The following is a 21509-nucleotide window of genomic DNA, read 5'->3' on the forward strand; positions in this document are numbered from 1 at the left end:
TCACACACAGTGACGTCACAGCTACCCACAATGCAACGCGCGCCATATATTGTTTTATAAAGACGCCATTTTTCTGGAGGTGCAAAAATCCTGGAGATGCTAATATAAACAGCTAGCTAATGTTGCCAGGCAGAGCACACTAGGTTTTTTTTCTGAATTAACGACCGAAGAAATCGCTGCATGACTTCGGATTACATCTCTGGACTTGAGGGGTGTGCTCTAGGTCGTTACCAGCGTAAACTAGAGCTGTGTGGGTTGTTGGATGTACAATGTATGGAATTACGACCCTCAAAAGTGGCCTTCGGTCGATTTTGGCATCTACGTCTATCTTCTGGAAACACCAGGTGAATACCCCACTTGTCACAATAATATTATCATGCCAATGCATATATGTGGTATTTTAGAGTTGACTATATTGATTAAGGCAATCGACTATGATATTCTGCTTGCACCTCGTGGGAAATGGTTGATACCGGAAGTACGGTGTCGCGCTCGGCCCAAAACCCGTATGTGTGTGTGAAAGAATAGGAGCCTTACCCTGGAATATTGTCAAGATCAGACTGTATAGGCTATAGCCTATTGGCCAAACATAGCTACTAGCTCAAAAATAAAAGTTACATTAATCTAATAATTGACTTGCTTTCTGAGCTCCTGTATGCAATCTAATTTTGAAAGGGTTTGAAACGAGTTTCAGAAAACCCTCAGGGAATATAACTCAAATTTTGCTTGTCATAGGGCTTTTAGATTAACACAGTTATCAGCTCTCTATCCACATGCAGCAAAGCACTTCAGAGCACGGCTACAGCTCTTATCTTCACCAGTCAATTATAAATACCCAATTAGTCATTTTTCATTGGCTGAATGAACCTGACCCTTGATGAGGGCTAATCTAATTTTCTTTTTCAGATTTGTACTATGCCTCTATTTTCCCAGTGGTTTGCATTGTTTCCCTCCCACGCAGACATAGGCTACAGGCAAAACGGTGAAAAGATGCCGATTAAGACGGCAATAATTATACTAGGTATTCGGTGTGCTGCTGTGTTGTGGTCTGACGTTACTGTTTGGTCACAAATTATCAAAATACGCAGACGAATAAGGACATGTACATCAAGTGTTGCTATCATGGATGTATAATAAGAACGATTGCTATCCATTGGCGCCACCTTGTGAACAGCAGTTTCATGTGACGGAAGTGACGTTGTCTCAAATTCTGACCAATCAACAGCCCCGACTCAAAATTCGAACGTCAACTGGCGTCGTGACGATGCAAGCAACGCTGTTTTAAAATGGAATAACTGTTTTATTTATACCTTACATCTTTTTTGAAGCGATAGTTAACATTCACAAACCGCCTGGTGATATACTCGTGCTGGTAAGTCCAACTTTACGGCACACTGCAGACGGCTTGTTGGATAACGTGAACGGTAAATGTCGAGCTAACGTAGCTAGCATGTTAGCCTAGTCGTTTGTTTTGGTGCATAATATCACTGCGCTACGATGTTGATATGTTTGATAAAGTAAACACATTTTTAACTAATCAAAAATCCCAAGCCATGACGAAAGAACGGGCCCAGAAGAAGTCATTTCAGCAGAGTCTGGAGGACATTAAGGAGAAGATGAAGGAAAAGAGAAACAAACGGCTGGAGAGTGCCTCAGCTCCCAACAGAGGAAGGTTAATACAAATCAACACAAACAGTGGTACGGAAACAAGGCTTATATTGAATGTCAGCAATCACATTTGTGGTACATAGATGCAGATATGCTAAATATGTTGACATGCTGGTGAAGTGTAAAACATCCATCCAATGTTTTCTTCTAGTGGTTCAATCTGCCAGCACCCTCCTGCTCGGGGTCCAGCAGAACAACAAGATGCTGGCAGTAGCTCTGCAAGCTGAAAAGGAAAAGCTGGGTCATGCTAATGTAATGATTCTGCAGCTGAAGAGGGAGCGACAGGCCCTGTTCCTTCACCTCATTCTGCTCAAGAGGAAGCTCAAAGAGCAGGAAGCTGCAGCGTTAGAGGTACACCTAGACGCTTGTTGATAAACTGTTCCTTTCTTTTAATTGTTGTAATGCTAGATGCCCTTTGAAACAAAACATATCATTTCATTCTCATTGATTTAGACTTCAACCGTTGCTGAACCCAAGTACCATGTGGATTTACCAGGGTAAGTTTTTTTAAAAACACAAATTATTTGACAAAACTGTATTTTATCCTGAGTTTTATGAATGATCGGGATATTTTACCTCTTGATTTACAGGAGAAAGAGGAGCAGCCAGAACCTTGAAAAGCCCAGTGTGTTTAAAGCCTCACCAATTTGTACAGGTATATACACACTACTTCTACTAAATACTACGATTACTACTCTACTCTGATGCTTTAATATAATAACAATGGTAAGGATTAGCCATAATTGTTGACTTATTGTCAGTTGAGTTCTTTTATACCATTTTGTTCATTAATTTATGCATTCTGCCATGAGTGTTATCCGCAGGCAAGAAAACATGTTGAAATATTGGTTGTTCTTCAGATCACCTGGTTTACTATTTATTTAAAAAGTACTTGTGCTCATTATGACACCGATAGCTATAACTCCACAATCAGATCTTGACATCCCTAGTTGTAATGATATTGTTGATTGTGCCCTTTTCTTCGCAGACCCTCAGCCCTCTGAAAGGAATGCACAATCTGAAAGGCAGATTACCTTGCCATCTACGGTGGTTGTGAGGCGAGGCCATGCGGATAGAGAAAGAAGGAGGAGGTCTGAGCGTGTGCAACAAAACTTGTCCCACATCGCAGGCTTGGATACTTTGATTGCAAGTCCAATTCGCAGTGATGTTGAAAATACAAATCAGCCACAGCGCGAACCAGAGCCAGATTTAGCGGACCCCGTTGACACTGTGGAGTTTCAGCATTCTACTCCTGAACCTGTCCCACCAAAGGAAAACAACCAGCAGCGTCGAAGCAGTAAAAGAACTCAGCAGACGCCGTCCACAAAACCAGTACCTGCTGCACAGAAACCAGAGAGAGGCCGCAAAGCAGACCGAGTCCCGTTAAAGAAACCTTGGGACAAACCCAGAACTCGCTCCAAGAGTCGGGACCGGTCCGCAACAAGGGCCAAAACAGGTCCTCTGTCACAAGGGAATAAGCTCAACACCTCACTGGGATTTAACAACACGTTTGACTTCGACTGTGAAGAGGCGGTTCATGTCACACCGTTCAAGGCCAAGGCCGAGGACAACCAGCCGTCCACGCCTGTCAGGGAGGAGACTCCACAAACTGAAGCTCTACCTGTAGTTTCCAAACAGGATGAGTCCAGTCCTTCTTCGTCATCTTCTGAATCAGAGGACAGTCTTTATGTCCCTGAGCGGACCAGATGGAGACAGACTTCACCTGACAAGTCCAAAAAGATTACCACTCGAACAGGGCGGCGGGCCTCTGAAGTCATCAGGCAGAAGAAAAGCGTCCCTTTGCAACAGGAGATCCTTGGTAAGTAGGGCTGCTCAATTAATCGTATTTTAATCGCAATTCCGATTATGGCTTCCAACGATTACGAAAACAACGTAATCGAAATAAAACTATTATTTTTTTATTATTATGACTTTTTTTTTGTATAACTTTTTTTTGTATTGGTTTTTCAGTTGAATTATACTTAAAGTTCAGGGTAATCAACTGTTAAAAACGTACTGTTCAAGTACTGTACATTTCAAGTACTGTACTTTTTTTTTTTTTTTAAATAAATTGATGTTTTCAAAGTAAATGGATAATCGTTTTAATAATCGTGATATTAATTATTGACCCAAATAATCCAGATTATGATTTTTGCCATAATCGAGCAGCCCTACTGGTAAGTGTTGAGTTTTGTGGTTCTTTAAAAGGTTCAAATCAGGACTTGATCGATTAATGAATTGGTTTTCAATGGAATCCCTTCGAGATGAAATAATATATTGAGATATCAACCAACTGAACTACAACTGGCAGCAAATCCAAACTTTGAGCTCCATCACCCCAAAATACAATATTTCATTCAGCTCAGGACAAGGTTTTCTCTAAATAATAATTGTGGAGAATAATGTGTAAAGGTCAACCCGTTAAACAGCAGTGTGTGCAAGATCTTCTTCATTCATTCCTTAAGCTTTATTGATCAACTCCTTCGTACTTATACCCATAATTCTGCTTATGGGAATACCTTAGTGTAGTTAAATCAGACTATTATCTTCATTTGATTACTTTGTTTTTGTGTGCATGCATGTAAACATAGTCAGTGTTTTCACTGTCAAGTTAAATTGCACTAAAGTTCTTAATTACAAGAGAAAACTCTTCGTACTCCTTGCATTTGTATTTATTCACACAGGAGGACAAACAAGCCTTTGCAACATGCTTATTTCACATGGACAACCTATTTATTGAATTACTAAAAGAAATGTTACATATGAAATTAGCTATATCGAGTTAAAACATTCGGGAGTTATTGCTGATTCCTTGTTATATTTTAACCATTTATTTCATTGTTTTGTGTTTCTAGTTTTCAGAGACGAGGCTGCAGAGCCTGAGATGGAAGAAGCTCCTAACAGCCCTGACCCAGCCATCTTGAGACAGGTCAATAACCGTGGTGAGTAAATGTCTGCTTTGTGTATCCTATTGTTATAGTGCTCATGAACAAGGTGCTGCTCAGTCACTGCCACACTCCTGTCACATTAATGAATGTTGTTCGGCAGCAACTCGATGCATCTCATGACATCACATAGTAAAACAAATGTATGCCTTTTTTAGTATTTGCTCTCGTGCAGCCTAAAAATGTAGCACGATGTTATGTTCTTCTTTTGTCTCATAATGACCTAGTAATAGTGATATCCTCTGAGACCTATAATAAAGACATCTGGGGGATTGGTTGAGCAGTTCCTTTTTGGGCGTGAGTGTCTGTTTCTGCTGATCAGAATTCCTGAAGTAAAGATGCCTATGTGTGTTTTTGTTCGTGTTGATTTTTCAGAACCTCTCCCAGGGGTTAGTGAGAAGGATTGTTTGCCGTCCGTCAGCCCTCTGGTTAAAGAGGAGATGAAGAGGATAAACAGCGTCCTGTCCAGTTTTGGAGATTCCTCTGGGGAAGGGGCTCCTCTTCTACCCCACAAAACCCTCAAGACATGCAAGAAGCGTACGTATTGTCACTAAGTTGCTTTGCGAATTTAAATCTTAATCACATGGGCACTTGAGAGGCTTGGCCAGATCACATTTTCACTCAACTGTCACTTCTTGTTGAATTGGCTCCTGTGTACTTTTATCTTTATCTGTTCACTGGTGTGTGCACACATGAGTACCTTCAGCTTTTTCCTCTCTTGCTTCTGGGTCACGTCTAACATCACAGTTTCTACAGGTGGGCTTGGTGTAAGGACAGCAGAGCGGGGCTTGAGTCTGTGTGATGTGACCAATATGTCCCCTGCAGCCCATCGCCCGTTCTTCATGATCTCCGAGGCCCTGTGCTCCACTCCTGTTCCTGCTCGCAAGAGGCGCTACACCAGCGTCGTGGACTACAAGGAACCCACCATAAATGCGTAAGTTCACATATGGATGCTTCCCTTTCTCTAACTGATTCATTGATTTCATTTATGTTCACATTTTACTGTATGGATGCTCAACTGTATCGTTGTCATCTTGACAGGAAACTTCGGCGCGGAGATAAGTTCACCGACCTGCAGTTCCTCCGCTCTCCTATTTTCAAGCAGAAGTCTCGCAGGACGTCTGTGCCGAAATCAAGGAATTCAAATAATGGCCAGTTGAGAAATGCAATGTGTCATTTGTTGAATTAATAGCTTTCACAAGTGATCATTTTTTTTTCTTCTCTAGGTTATTTCTTTATGTGAACTACTGTGATCATTTTCAGATGTTATTTTATTGACTATGTTTGCTGCAAAACGTATTTTAAATTCTCCTTGTAATCTTTAGCTAAATGTATTAATGGCTTTTTTTACGATTTCCAAATTCTAATTGCCATTTGTCTTAAATTCCGTGTGGTTTTATTAAAACATCCTGACTAAAGTCATATTATACTATGACCGTATTAAGGCATTTTATAACATACTGTCATATGAACTTTGCATGTGTACATATGCTATGACATTTTAAGTTAACTTACGACATACTGTGTGCTTTTTTCCTGAATTTTACGACACTATGACTTTTTTCAGAATTGTATGTCATAAGGGATTTTTTTTTTACAACTATGACCTTTTAAATGAATTTACGATTAATGAATTGTACTATTACTATTAAACCATCATCACTGCGATAATTTAGCATTGTTAAACATGTATTTCATTCAAATGTGTTCCTGATGTGAATCCAGTGGAGAGAGGTATGTTGCTGTAACTTCAGGATTGTTGCAGAAACACTGAGAATGAGATGAGCTTTGAAAAACTACAAACACTAAATTAGCCTCACTTCTGTTTTATTCAGTCTATAAAATAGGCTAATACTATGTCATTAAAACCAGTCGTACAAAGAGCATGAAATCATTCTTTTCCAGACATCTTACAAAATGTATTTTTTTCCTAAAGTTTGAAAAGTACAAACACCTTTTTACAAAACAGCAAAACTACATAGTATTGCACAATCTTTTCATTTATCTCCAAAGTATAAAGTTATTAATCTCCATCTGCATGACAAAAAATAAGAGAATAAATTAAGACCTTGTCTTAAGCATAATTCTTTTAAATTACAGAACATAAATAAGAATAAACTAGATCATTGAATTAGTCCTTTGTCAACAGCGTTAATTCAAATGTAAAACAAATTCTGAAGAAAAGACAATGCTGTTATTTATGTTAACTAATACTTGGAAAAATAAAAGTGCAATTCGATAGTCAAACTGCCCTAAGCGGCTTATTGGGAAAAGAAGATTGTTTTTTTTTGTTCTGAAACAGAAAATATATGATATATACACATTTAAAATATACAGTGGGTATAAGTGCTTTCAAATAATTGAACTCTGTACACATTTAAAGTATGTATCCGTCTTTTGGCAGGATGAACTCAGCACACAGAAAAACGTTGACCTTTATAACGCTCTGCACAAGAACCAAGTTAAAACTGACAGCAAAACCTGAAGTCTCAGTCACTTTCCTCAAAGGAAACACTTGTGTTATGACTTAATACAATGTAGGTGTGGTCGCTGCTCTTAAGAACTCTACCTGAGTCAACTGAGAGGAGGAGGCAGACGCCCAAAAAGGCAGGGGGTGAAAGTATGAAAAAGAAAATAGAGAAGAGATGAAGGGCGACAAAGTAAGATGTACGGTGAATCTCCAATCAGCTGTCATCCTGTGTTACCTTCCAACGTCTAAGACAGAAATAATAACTGAAGTTTTCTGCCCTGTTCAATATGTATCACCTTCCTCTGCCCTGTTTTTCCATGGGATGTGTGATGAAATATGAAGACACAGTTCTCCCCTTGCTTGATGTCAGCAACAGTCCCGCAGGCCTTCAAAAAGGGCCTTCCCTCGTGGCTTATCTTTCAGTGTTTATATCAGTCAAAGCTACTGATTCACGATCCGGCCCAGCATGCATTGTACATTTGAAGAGTGCTGATCCGAGACCCTTTCGCACCTTTAACATGAAGATATGTGTTTCTGAAACGTCACCCCTCCAGATCAGTAGTCCTATTCTTAATCTCTCCATGCACATACCCATGACCTAACCTTAACCCTTCATAGTCTGAGTCTGTTCTGTGAAGGCGAGGAAAAGCCTATTTTTTCCTCTCCTCTACTTCTCGATGAGGCCTGCTTCTTTGATCTTGGTGTAGAAGAATTTCTCCAGTAGGTTGGCACACTTGTAGTACTCGCTCTCTGGAGGGTTGTATTCACGACAGTTGGTGAAGATGCGCTGCATGTCGGCCATGAACAACTTGCGTGTCATGTAGTACCTGCTCTTCAGACGCTCGCTCATTGTCTTAAGATCTGTGAGGAGAAAAAGAGTGAAGTCCACCATTTATACTACTTTCAATGTTGACTGTCAGAAGCTAAATATGTACGCTACCAAACCTATAAAACCTTAAACACATAACAAACTTTATATTTTCTCTAGTACCACTTGGGCAGAAACTATGAATGAAATCAATAGTGTGCTAAATGTGTTGTCAGGAGATCAGTTTCTATTCTACAAAGAAATGCACAACTGTTGAATAGTGCATACGACTTTCAAATGGACAAAAAAATGATGATGCACGAATACTACAAATATGAAATGTTAAGTCTCCTCTAGAGGAGACTGACCTTCAGCCAGAACACACATCCTACAATCCCAGCATGCATCTGAACTGCTGATGTGTCCTTGAACATCATCTGCAATGTCTTACCCCTTAGTATTTTCTTCTATGATTACGTTTATCTGTAAAGAATAAAGTCAGTCTATTAGCGAGTGTGTTCCAATGATATATGCTGTGTTCATACCCATGGGGAAGCGAATGACTTGGTAGTACCCAGGTGCCTCTGTTTTTTTCACCGGCTCCATGAAAGGCCAGGCGTTCGGGTGACTCTGAGACATAAAGAACAGTCGGATAAGAATTAAGCGTGTTTTGTTTTTTTACGTTGTAAAGAGTGTCTTTATTTATTATAAAACAGATCTATGGGCTCTATAAATACAGTGAAAGTATCTATGTGCTTAATATGCAGTACAGAAACGGTTCCTTTAAACAAGCTGTCAGGGGTACCATAAGGCTCTATGATTTTAATTCAAAATGAAACAATGTACAGGTATACGTGTCACTACAGTACCACCACAGTATTTCCTGACTGCAATGACGCTGGAGAGATGCCTCAGATGTGGAAGACAAGTAAACACTGACCAACCAGACACAGGGGCATTTTCGAGATTGGTTTACAGAAACAGCTGCTGCGCTGATTCTTTATTTCTTTTACATTACATTGCATTTAGCTGACGCTTTTATCCAAAGCGACTTACAATAAGTGCGTTCGACCAACAAGATACAACCTTGAAGAAAACAGAATCATATAAGTACATCAGGTTTCATAGAGCAAAAACATTTCAAGTGCTACTCAACTGGCTTTAGGTAAGCCAGTCCTTTATTAGTATAAAAGTGCTTTGTTAATAGTTCTATCGCTCGAAGTGGAGTCGAAAGAGATGAGTTTTCAGTCTGCGCCGGAAGGTGTGTAAGCTATCTGCTGTCCTGATTTCAATGGGGAGCTCATTCCACCATTTTGGAGCCAGGATAGCAAACCCACGTGTTTTTGCTGATGGGAACTTGGGTCCCCCTCGCAGTGCGGGTGCAGCGAGCCGTTTGGCTGTTTCTTTCTTAAACACTAAAGTATGGTAATATATATGTTTCTTTAAAAGTAACCCTGCGAGTGTAGGCTGGTATCTGTTGCTCACCTTCACATGTTGGAGGATGGTTTTCAGAGTGCTGTACAATTGATCTGGGTCCTTCAGTTCCTTCCTAAAGTCATATAAGAAACAGCAACAACATTCCATTTTGAAGTTTAAGGCACTCTGCTAGGTTAATATCTTGTACAGCAGAGACAAACTCACCCTTTTCCTATAGGCTTCCAGCCAGTTTCACCTGTTGATATAAAATAAACTCAAATGAACCTCCAATATCCTACTGAAAAAGATTAGATAATAGTGTTGAAAAAGATAAACTGTATGCTGTAAAGTCAATATTGTAAATAACATACGAATGCCGGGAATGCTCTCGATGGGAATCTGCCGGACTCCTTCCTTAAAACAGGAAAGCCCCGGATAGACCTTTCTGATCTGAGCCTGCTTCCTCTCTATCAGCTTCTTGATGATCTGAGGGAGACAAATAATGCGAAACGATAGTGATTGCAGGAGAAAAAAAGTAGCCAATTAAACAGTTTTAAATGTAAAAACACACACCTCCTTCTGCTTCTTGATGATGACGGAAAACTCTGTGTAGGGAATGCTGGGGTTGAGTTCACAGCCCATGAGCGTGGCTCCTTCATAGTCTTTGATGTAGCCCACATATTTGGCCTTGGGAACCTTGATATCCTTTGAGAAACCCTGAGAGAGAGAAGATTTATGTTTCTTTAACCTGTACATACACTGTAATATACCATTACAAAAATAAGCCCCATAAAAAGCTTTAATTTAAACTATTTCATTAAAAACAAAATCATTAAGAGACTTTCAAGACCAAAAAGTAAAAGTAAGTGAAAAGCAGTAAAAATGCTGCCAAGTGCTAGTTAATTAATTTTAGAAATACAGTAGTAGAGTAAAAAAAGGCAGATTCTCAAGTATCAAAAAAGCAAAGTTCATTATATGTTCAGTAAAATCATTTGTTTTCTTGTTTGTTTTTGCAGGTCATGTTAAGGTTTTTATGTAAGCACGGTGAAGAGGATCAGGAGGGAAGAGGGAGGGAGAATATTGCATCTTATGACTAGAACTATATTTGTATTTAAAGCATGTTACACTTTAATGGACATCACATGTTACCTGTTTCTTGAAATAGCCGATGGCGTACTCATCAGCATACGTGAGGAAGTTGAGGATGTCGTGCTTTATGTGATATTCCTTCAGGTGGTTCATTAAATGGGTTCCATATCCCTTCAGAAAACACAGCCAAAAAAGGGAAGAGTTCAAACTGAACCATCACACAGTGAGTTCACCGAGCTGACAGACAGGAAGTGCTCTCACCTTGACCTGTTCGTTGGAGGTCACGGCACAAAAGACGATCTCCGTAAAGCCCTGCGATGGAAACATTCGGAAGCAGATCCCTCCGATCACACGGCCATCTTTGATGAGAGAGAGCGTCTTGTGCTTCCTGTCAAAATAAAGACATGAATTTCAGTCAGAATGTACCTCCACTTCATCTCTAAATGGGATGAGTGGTGATAAAGTACGGTGGCACCCACGGATCAAACACCAGCCGTGTGATGTACTCCTTGGGCATGCGTGGCAGCTGGTGAGAGAACACATTCTGGAGGCCGACGAGCCACATCAAGATCCTCTTATTGGGCTTCTGGTTGAGGGAGTTCCCGATAACGTGGAATTCAATCACCCCCCTGCGCTCCTCGTGACGGGCAGCTTCATCGCGTGCAGAGTGAGCCGACAGCAGACTGGTCTGCACATGGAGGAAGGGATCAAATATTATGATCACCTTGTTCTTATCATCGAGTGGGAAAATAAACACACACAGCACTCTTTACTACTTCATAAAACTATTACTGACACTATCTGGGTCTCACAAGTGGGTCATTGACAGTATTAAACATGACCGGCAGTTATTAAACATGACCGGCAGTTATCGTGCCTAGTGAAGAACATATTTTTGAAGTTCAGCAACATACTTTGGGAATGCAAAGTTATCGGGTCTTGTTAATGGCTAAGATATTTTTTAAGCTCATTTGTTACCTCTGGAACAGCGGCAGGGTCTGTGATTGTTGCCATGACTTCATTGATGAGCTCCATGGGGATGTCCCCCACCACCCTGGGGCGCTTGTTTTCCTCATGGGGGAGAGGCTCTGAAGGTTTACGTTTCTCTCCAACTGTGATAAAGTATGTAAGCAGAGGAAGGTACTTATGTTAAACTTCTATATTTGCACTTGTTTCACTTTGTATTGCAACTGCTGAAAAGCCATTTCTCTTGAGACGAATAAAGTTTTATCTTATCTTGTCTATCTAATTACATGTCTCTTAAACACAGTCTCAGCAGTTAAGTAGTGTATCTATATCCAGATAAGATGTGACCTCGCATTTAAGGTGAGCTTAAGTTCATCTCTTACTTTCAGTATACTAGGAGCAATTCTGTGATGTTGTTCACTTCTGTTTCTTTATACAGCTTAAAGGCCAACATTCAAATAAGTATTTGAGGAAATGTGTTTGCTGAACTTTTGGAACATTTTATTTTAAATCCAAATTCTAGTCAGATGGCCAATAAATATCTCTCTTAGCCAAAGGACTCAGGTGCATATGTCATAACAATAAATGTAAAACATTAGTGCTCACTGTTTTCTCACAGATGTTTTGTAATAATGCGGAATAATTGTAACCTTATGAGTAATAACAGGTTTGACCGTCATACCTGGGTTTGGCTCCAGTACAGAAGCGGTTTTCCTGGCAGGACTGACGCTGCCGCAGGTGGATGGGTCCACTGACACAGGGCTGGGGCTGTAGTACAGCGGCCTGGCCACAGGAGGCGCACTGATAACTACAGAAAGGACATCTAGTGTCACAACATGTTTTTATGATCATATTCTTAAGTATTGTTTCTTACACTCCCAACATAAAGGGAGTGTTTTTGTTGTGAGTGTGTGTGCTACCTGTATGGTTAGGGATCAGCCCTCCTGACGCTCCAGCCAAAAAGTCTTGGCTCCAGATTGGAGAGCTATGGCTGTACACCTCCTCCTCCAGCATAGAAAGGAACCTGAGCCAAACAAAACAAAATAACTATATTAAAAAGGCTTCCGGACATGTATACATACATGAAAGTGGTAACTGTGTAGCTTTATATTGGAAACATGCATGTATGTGTAGTGTAAGTTTCTCTGCTGTACCGCTAATTATAGGTTAGTCTGAATATATAATTAAGTTTGTGGTATATGTCTTTGGCATTTTAGAGTTTCTAAATGTTTGTTTATCTTACTTGGGAAAGTGTGTGAGAATGAGTGTGCGTTTCTCAGGTGGCAGCTTGTCCTTTTCCTGTCTGGCCTGCTCCAGCAGCTGCTTTCTCATCACAGTGAACACCGAACGCACAAGCGTCCGTCCGAAGATCTGGGTTGTCTCGTACCGGGGTAGACTGTCGCAGAACTGAGGCACGTTGCAGTAGCAGAGCCATCTACAATGAGCACAACACAGAAATAACTGGCTGTAAACAAGTGTATGTTGACAGGAAATCTGGCAGGACGTCTGGCAGTGCTGCTACCTGGTGTAGTTGGCTTTGTATCCCGCCGCGTCATCATTGGGAACCCTCTGCCGCCTCTGGGACGGCGTCTCCAGCTGCCAGTAGTTGATCTGGTTGAGAAACATCTTGGCCAGCTCCATTATCGTTTGACGTTCCTTTGATGGCAGGTGGCTGAATTTGTACTGGACAAAGTTATTCACCCCCTATTTGGAAAGAGAAGATACTTGATTAAGAACGCAAACACAAGAAGGTTATGTTTCAGTTGATTTACAGGATAAACCATTGATTACCTGTTCAATGCTAGGTTTTTCAAACGGAGGACTCTCCTGTGCTTCTAACATTGGCTTTCCCATCTGTAGGATTGATTTCCTTAACAGCTGAAAAATAAGCAGTAAAGGGGGGATGTTAACATGTACACAATGCTGGTTGTAAAATCACGTTTTTGTATATTTGGATTGTAAAAGCGGAGACTTACTTTGAAAAGGGAAAAGTAGACCTGTTTAGTGTCAGCATCCTCCTCTTTGTGAACACATGTGTAGAGGTATTCCACATCCAGGACTATACCTAGAAGTCGGTTCATTTCCTCCTCGGAAACATTTTCTAGATGGGTCACATGATCACCTAGGAAAGAAAGAATAAACCTTAAAATGGTATAGCCAAAACAGCTGATTATAATATAGTATCAATATCAGCTGTATGTTTAATTACTAGACTGGCTGACATACCCAAGGTGTGAGAACAACTTCGGCAAGGCTCCTGCAGGTTGACTGTGCTGGACGGCTGGTCAGTTCGCGGGGGCGTAGGAGGGGGGTTCTGACTCTTCCAGCCGTTACACTTACAGGCTCCCTCTGCCTAGGAAAAACAAGCAGGAGAACAGATCAAGACCAACCTACTTTATTTAATTAAAAACCTTTTTATCTGTGAAACACATAATTCATACTTGCTGTTGATGCAAGTTGAAGTGATCTTTTAAGAAAACACTTTAGGTAGAGTGGCTGATTTCAGTCACTCGCACACTTTAACCGCTTTTTAGTCAGTGCCGAATTATAATTATAATTTCTTATATATATATATTTTTATAAATGGGCCAAAGCTGCATTAACATATATTTAAGAGCATCTTTGGCCTGTCAGCGTCAGCTGGAGCTGCCGCACTGAGCATGCGCATTGAAACAAAAACAAACTCCGCCCCTTCAGCAGCTGTCACCCTGTCAAAACAAAGACCTCGTCCCACTCTGCGGATGATTTACTGCATAAAACCAATAAAATACTGTCTATTTAACACCGTGCGTTGACAGACGGCACGGAGACACAGTATCGTTTCCCGTGTAACGCCACAGACCGTGCACGAGCACAAACAGTGGGATCATGCAGCCATTCTGCACACAGCCAGCTACTCCCAAGTAACAGCGCCAAGCCAATGTTTACGTTCACCGACCCCCCACCTAGACAGAAATATAGTAACATTACACATCCAGCGGAAAGCTTGCACCTGAGAGGCCTCTGCTTAAGAGTTCTGCATAAATAACGCTTTCATTAACTATATTATTAATATCCCTCTTTCAATAATCGGTCTGTGCATGCAAAATGAAAAAAATGAAGTGCGGCAATGGCTTCCTTTGCTGCGCTTGCATTTCGTAAACTATTGCAACCAAACACAGGAAATAGGATTAATTAAGAATACATCCATCAAACCAGTGTTTTAAGAGTCAGGCATCTGCAGGTATCGCTTACTTTGCAGGATGAATAAACTCCGAGTTTTTCCAGTTTCTTCGGCCGAGGTGAAGAGCGGAGTTGCGCCTTCTTTACGGCGATACGTGCGGATCCTCCAGCGGCGCCCTCCGTCCCCCCGGCTCCCGGAGCGGCCGGGACCAGGCCCGCCGCCCCGATGGCCGGCGAACCTTGCTGAATCCCAGCGCTGTCGGCCATGATTCACACGGACCCCCGACGGGACCCCCGGCCCGGGTTATATTCGCTCTGCCGTCCTCTCTATTCCACAAGCGGAGGATCAGACATGGCGCTCATCCTTATTTTTTAATTTCTCACTGTAGGCCCATTTTCCTCCGCTAGGGGACTCAAGTGGGATAGGCCAAATTCACTACAATTCAGAGGATAGGTCACAAAATGCACCAGTTTGTAGCAAATGTTCAAGGTCAAACTTAATAGGTAAAATGTGGCTTACCATGCTGAGCCATATCTGATCACAGTGACTAGTGAACCGTGTTTATTCAAGGCTTGCATACAGGAATTAGTCAAATTAATAGAAAAACCCAATATTAATAGAACATTAAAACGACCTATGAGTAGGGATGAATGAGAGGTAAACTGTAACCTATACAATAACTAACATGACGTGTTTGGGGGGGGGGGGGGGGAGTTCGACACACACACAAAGTCTGATGGCAATAATAAATGATCAAATTGATTTCAGTATTTATTTGGTCATTACATAACAGTACGGTAAAATGCTTGCATTTAAAGGTTCTCGGGTGCAATTAAGTGTTAATGAAAAAAAAACATACAATTTACATCCTTATTATGTTTTAATTCATTTATTTATGAATGACCATCGTGCCAGCTGATAGTTGTTACACGTTTCCGACAATATCTTCACAAGACTACTGAGATGTTAAAAAGGCAGACAGTTGGTTAATCAAACTGTTTTGTATTAGTTCTGCCTTCTCTGGAGCTTTTACAACCAGCGTTTCTGGAAGTTCAGATCTACTTACAGGGAGAAATGTGGACAAGTAGCCTGATACCACTAAACACGAGATTAGTGAATTTGTGAAATGCGAGAGAGATACTGTTAAAAATATAAACCAAAATATTTGGATATTATTTTTTTTCGACAGACATCTAAATAAATGCAATTTCTTTTTTTGTCAATAACACTACATACATTTATAAAGACCACCACTGATTATAATTTAACCATTTGTGTGAAAAAAGTTACAGCAACCAAACTCCAAACCCAGATTGTAGCTGTTATTTTCTGCTAACTGTACAGTTTTTTAGATAGATTTTCTAGACATCTCCCTAGCAAGCATTAGTCCTGTCACTGGTAAATCGAAAAAAAGTAGACTACACTGCAACACCCTATTTACAGTATATTATTTATATATTTATATTTTTATATATATATGTATATCACACTGGCTGTAATTATGACAAGATATAGTAATGAGCATCATTAGTGCAAGGCATGAGTAAGACCTGGAAAAAGAGTTATTGACCACATGTATGTATATGTGCGTGTGTGCATGTGTCGCTGTATGTAACAATGTCAAGTGTGGGGGTGGGACAGGGAGAAAAAAGTGTGCTCAACACAGGTGACGGACAGGTGTAACAGACTGTGTGTGTTTATGTACAGTTATGTTTATATCTGACACAGTTCAGAGGGAGGAAGTCAACGTAATGTGTGTGTTCATGTGCAAATGTGTTCAAACCTCACACAACACACACAAACGGGCACGTGTGAGTGAGTCAATGGATGAAATCTGTCATCTGCCAGCCAGCCCAGGCCTAGTTTGTACACACTGTGATGCACAAATGTTCTAAAGCACTTCCTAAACAGGAGAAAGATGACTAATATTTATGATTCAAACTGGTGATTATGAAGCAGCCTTACATATTGCAACTCCCAACCCTCTACCATCACCTTTTGCTTTTAACAGGTGCAAACCTAGCAGCGGTCCGACAACATTAACACAGTAGAATAGGTAATCTGCATAAACAAAACCATCCAAGGCAGAAACCAAGAGACCCGAGGATAACCACAAAGAGATGGTCTGCACAAGATGTATCAAAGGACACTGCATCAGGAGATTGTGACCTCAGAGGCCGCCTTGTTGTGGAGAAAGCTGTGTGGAGCAGGGTTTTCTTTTTTATTGTGCTGCATTGGTCCTTGCAGACACTCAAGTCACAGAGTAAATACTGTGAAACATTGCACAATGCCACTATGGACATCTAGAAGCAGGCATGGCCCCAGAATGGAGCTTTAGAGAAATATACACTAGTGCTACTTTAGGTTAAGTAGGGGAAAGGACCTGGAAAACACAGGCCTTTCCTCTTTCTCAGATCACGATAGTACCCTCCTCTTCTATGATAGACCTTTGTTTCTGTGCTGCTGCAGACTAATTGTTTTAATTTTTCTATTTTAGGCCATATAGGTAGTTTTGTGCATCCATCTTTTTGACAATAATAAGTAACAAGATTATCAAAAAGAACAAAAACAGAAGACCAGAATAAGAAATGCAGTAGTAAAGTCTTAAGCTATCCCATAATAGGGAAGTAACCACTTCCTCTTGGTGAGAAGAAAGGATATGGAAGGCAGGGTGCACTAACATCTCTAATATCTGCTATCGTTAATCTATCAATAATAATTGACAGATGTAACAAGCTGGATGGCGGAAAAGAAGAAAAAGATTGGTTATGAGGCATAATCGGGTAGCAGCGGAACCGTGATGGAGGAAAAGAGGCGTGGCCGTGTGAAGAGATCAGTGTAATGGCATTGAGTTCGTTACTGCAAAAAGAAAGGGGGGGGCACAGGGTATATTTTCTTGTTTTGCAGGAAGAGGGATAAGAGTACACCACATTGCATTAGTAACTGCGGTGGCATTCAGGACATCGGCCGCATTAGTTACTGCTCTACAGGTGAATGGAGGGCGGGGGTCTTCACGTTAGGTACTGCAGCACGGAGCCTTGGCCGGCGGCGCAGGTGTCAGGTCCACCACCCGGCTCCGCCCACTGCTAGCCCCCGCAGTCTGGGGCTCACTCTTCGGCAATCTCTTGGCTTGAGGGAAAAGCAAAACTATACTTAATAACAAAATAAACTGCAACTTTTTATCTGCAGGGTGCAGTGGTATACGTTCTATAATTCAAAATAATCTATTTATCAAAATCTATACGTTTCAAGAATTACTCACCAATAGCCATAAATATCTCGTTCACATTCATAGATGTCTTGGCCGACGTCTCCATGAAAAGTAAGCTGTTGTCATCTGCGTAGGATTGGGCATCCTGTCAACACCATGAGTACACATGCAAGTATTTAAAAACAATTAGATAGAATAAATCACTTGTGTGGGTCTTGGATACATTACATTTCATTTAGCTGACGCTTTTATCCAAAGCGACTTACATACATAAAAAAATAAAATTGAGACAAAATATAGATATCTATGAGAAGTAGGAGATTAGGGGGGTGTACCGCAAACTATCAAAAATGTATAGTAGCCTTATCTGGTAGGAGTGAGCTTGAGACTCCATACAGAGACATTGGGAACAATAACGGTGATTATCTGCTCTGTTAACACAGGCTTTGATCATCAGGCTCTGTGCACGTTCCCAATAAAGGGGCATCATTTGCCTTTTCCATAGCACAACATAGACAGATTGCATGAACCGCACTTGTGCTATTAAAACATTTAAATATAATGTATTAGCCCATATATTGACTACTGATTACGTTACTGATAACGCTATATTAAAATGGGGTTGATTAGACAAAGGTGCTTTCAGTCGGAAAATCTGAACATCAGTACGACTATAACGCTAACTTAACCATTCATTTCACTTCATGGTACACCCCTCAGTATTTCCAAGAAACTCAAAGCTAATACCGACTGTACGACGCAGTTTGTTTGCTCTGACCTGGAAGTCGACAGCTCGCTTGGTGGCCAGGTCGGCCTTGTTGCCTGACAGAGCGATGACTATGTTAGGGCTGGCTTGTCTTTGCAGCTCCTTCACCCAGTTCTTAGCCCGTGCAAAGGACTCCTACAAATAGAACATATTGTGTTATCTGTCATTTCATTCATGTGATCAGTAAGTGCAATAGATATTTCCATTAAAAATCACATTTTCACATTGGCAATCACCCGCCCTTCAACTTGATGTACACTCCAGAAGAAATCTGACATTTAATCTCGAGGGCAGCATTATGCTCATCTCTCCAACGTTAGTGAGAGTAAAATGTTGGAAAACTATGAAAATAACTTATCCAAGGGGGAATCAACTAGCCTCGTTTGTGATGTCGTAGACCACGATGGCGGCCTGTGCTCCTCTGTAATACATGGGGGCCAAACTGTGGTAACGCTCCTGACCGGCAGTGTCCCAGATTTCAAACTTCACCGTTGTGTCATCTAGACACACTGTCTGGGTGAGAAAGGCAGCTGAAAGAAAAGGATAAGCAGAGGGGTGAGTAAGCATTAGATAATCAATATTGACACCAAAACAACACTTTATAACTTCATGTAAACAATATAAGTCATACATATATATATGAATTTTGCAAAATCAAAATATTTAATTTTTTCCACTTTTGTCGCAATGTATTTCTACAGATGACACTTGTGGCTTAATTCAAGAGCTAATTTACAAATCTAGTGACTATGACTAAAACAATTAACTTCTACAATGATGTTTTTTTTATTACTTTAAAAATGTTTCTTTTTAAGGCGCTGTCATTACAATAGCAAAGCACCAAAAGAGCTAGATGAAAGACTGTCATGAATCTCACATAATTGAGTTACAACCAACTAGCAGCTATTGCGACATAGTGTGTTGATATGAAGCTGACCTCCTATCGTGCTCTCCTGGAATTCATGGAATTGCCCTTTAACGAATCGGAGCACTAAGCTGGACTTCCCCACGGCTGACTCCCCCAACAGCACCAGCTTAAACTGACAGATCTTGTTCCCTGCATTGGGTCCATTGGGTCTCGTAGCTCCTCCCCGATTGGCCATGACCTAGTCAGATCCCCCGCTGTCCTGTGTGCCAAACCTCACAAGGAGGACTTCTACTGCAACATGCAAGAAAAGAGATAGGTTAGTATCAATGAGTAAGGAACATGTATTGTACTGCTAAACACTTCTATGTGAGATGTTAGATGGGAGTTAGAAGGGAATTAGAAATACGCAACCTGATCTTTCTGAGATATTGCGTTGGGATATCAATTAAATGGGAGGGACAAATGGACGGACAACAATAACACTCGAAAACATTAAGTCCTCTGCTGTTGCAGGTGATGGAACTTAAAATAACAAGACTGTCCAAAAGTGGAAATGGATCTACCAAAAAGCCTCTGTAAAGCATATCTTAGACATTGTTGATGATATTGGAGAGGTGTTCACGGTCTCTATGGTGAGGTCTGAGGCCATAGTTTAAGCCTGTTTATGCTAAACCTTAAGTTTTGTTGCAAAATCAAAAGGCAAAATTAATATCAACCTAGTGACAGATGTTGCTTTACGAAAAGCGTTCACACACACACACATGTCAAATTAATTTGTCAACATGCAAAAAAAAACTTCAATACATTGAAAATAACATGATCTATGACAGGAAGCCCATGCAAGTTACTATTAAGTTTCGCTTCAGAGGATATGAAATCAAGCATTTATTATTTGTTTTCCAAACACATTTGACAAGTGATGAAGCAAAAAGAAAGCAATTATGCGAAGACACACCTGGGTGAAAAACTAACTGCGTGTACTCAAGACCGGGACTGTCAACAAACGCTGCGCACTGTAATGTTCGACATTTATTACCGTCGTTAGTTGACTGCAAACACACTTGCTTATGATAGCTGTAGTCATGCATTCGTTTTCGTTCACTAGCTAGTTAACGTACTTGTTTTTAGCCTAACACAGCTCTTTAACTGACTAGCAACTTTAGCCTCCCAACCACTTTCAGAAAAGCACCTAAAACGACAGGGTCAACTTTCAAATAAATACAAAAATACGATTGCATAACAGGCCAGTCGTTGTATTGTCATGAACGACAAGAAACTGAAATGTTGTGTTGGCTGACTTAAGTTATTTAATGGGGAGTAGCCAACCTCCAATTAACAAACATTGACATTAGCTTGTTAGCATTGTTAGCATTCCACCCACTGACCTGGTAACACCCATTTAGCTGTTAGCTGTCACAAAGTCAACTGTAAGCCTGTCATTCAGCTTGCTATACCAGACATTACTGGCCACTTACTAATGACAACATATCAACAAAGAATAGGAAAAGCTGGACCCAGTAAGACGTAGAAAAAGGCCTGTATTTCTGCATTCCCTTAGCTATCAAACATCACCGACACTAGCTACAGGCAGTAGCACAAGCTAACGTTAGTCCCCCGTGAGCCAGTCAGCCAGCTGGAAACCACAACTTGCCGATTCATGTCAAGTACTCTACCTGAGAGCCAGACGATGTTTTTTACTTTAAATACCACTGATGCAGTATTTACACACGGAACCCGGGACACTGTGGTGGTTGGTGTTTGGGAAACAAGAAAACAGTTTCAACAATCCCGTCACGTCTCCTCCTTTCTTTCGTCTCGCAACTCCCCTCAGAACCAAAACACAAACAAGCTCTTCCGCCCACCGTGCCACGTCACACAGCACGAGCACGCTGCCCTCCAGGAAGGAGTTTTCAGCTTAACATAACATAACATAACATAACATAAATAGTTATTTTTGCTCTATTTTATTTCTATTCTGTTTCTTTTAGCAATATTTTGTATTATTTTATATATTTATGTTGCATTGTTGAAGGCGCCTGGGACGATGGATTTTCATTGCCATAACACTGTAGCTGGATATGACAATAAAGTATTTTAATCTTTGAATAGTGCTGCAACTTCTAGTAACATACACTATTG

General features: G+C 40.7%; 3 protein-coding genes across 10 annotated transcripts; 1 reads left to right on the forward strand and 2 right to left on the reverse strand.

The window, feature by feature from the left end:
* The first annotated feature begins 290 nt into the window (after window positions 1-290).
* sgo1 (shugoshin 1) lies at window positions 291-6496 on the forward strand. Of its 7 annotated transcripts, none has more exons than XM_034241050.1 (10): window positions 291-344; window positions 1552-1698; window positions 1820-2019; window positions 2122-2165; window positions 2259-2323; window positions 2657-3487; window positions 4524-4610; window positions 4980-5150; window positions 5370-5547; window positions 5655-6496. In XM_034241050.1, exons 2-10 carry the CDS (start codon window positions 1554-1556, stop codon window positions 5800-5802), a joined length of 1869 nt encoding a protein of 622 aa, XP_034096941.1. In that variant the 5' UTR covers window positions 291-344; window positions 1552-1553; the 3' UTR covers window positions 5803-6496. The 7 variants fall into 7 exon arrangements, with proteins under 7 accessions (XP_034096941.1, XP_034096942.1, XP_034096939.1 ...); XM_034241048.1 differs by lacking the exon at window positions 291-344 and adding an exon at window positions 1176-1424; XM_034241049.1 differs by lacking the exon at window positions 291-344 and adding an exon at window positions 1176-1372.
* kat2b (K(lysine) acetyltransferase 2B) lies at window positions 6424-14899 on the reverse strand. The gene is made up of 18 exons (XM_034241045.1): window positions 14597-14899; window positions 13589-13715; window positions 13339-13484; window positions 13154-13240; window positions 12885-13066; window positions 12606-12797; window positions 12283-12386; window positions 12045-12170; window positions 11375-11508; window positions 10876-11084; window positions 10658-10784; window positions 10457-10567; window positions 9881-10024; window positions 9679-9793; window positions 9533-9563; window positions 9377-9440; window positions 8437-8521; window positions 6424-7944 (listed from the first exon to the last, which is right to left on the reverse strand). The coding sequence occupies exons 1-18, from the start codon at window positions 14789-14791 to the stop codon at window positions 7751-7753; spliced, it is 2373 nt and encodes a 790-aa protein (XP_034096936.1). The 5' UTR covers window positions 14792-14899; the 3' UTR covers window positions 6424-7750.
* A 384-nt stretch (window positions 14900-15283) lies between these two features.
* Window positions 15284-21224, reverse strand: LOC117562985 (ras-related protein Rab-5A-like). 2 transcript variants are annotated; one of them, XM_034241076.1, is made up of 6 exons: window positions 21044-21224; window positions 19440-19658; window positions 18881-19032; window positions 18515-18637; window positions 17788-17881; window positions 15284-17654 (listed from the first exon to the last, which is right to left on the reverse strand). In XM_034241076.1, exons 2-6 carry the CDS (start codon window positions 19603-19605, stop codon window positions 17542-17544), a joined length of 648 nt encoding a protein of 215 aa, XP_034096967.1. In that variant the 5' UTR covers window positions 19606-19658; window positions 21044-21224; the 3' UTR covers window positions 15284-17541. The 2 variants fall into 2 exon arrangements, with proteins under 2 accessions (XP_034096967.1, XP_034096966.1); XM_034241075.1 differs by having other exon boundaries at window positions 19440-19661.
* Window positions 21225-21509: the final 285 nt, after the last annotated feature.

This window comes from Gymnodraco acuticeps, unplaced genomic scaffold, assembly GCF_902827175.1.
Source record: "Gymnodraco acuticeps unplaced genomic scaffold, fGymAcu1.1, whole genome shotgun sequence".
NCBI classification, from domain to species: Eukaryota; Metazoa; Chordata; class Actinopteri; order Perciformes; family Bathydraconidae; genus Gymnodraco; species Gymnodraco acuticeps.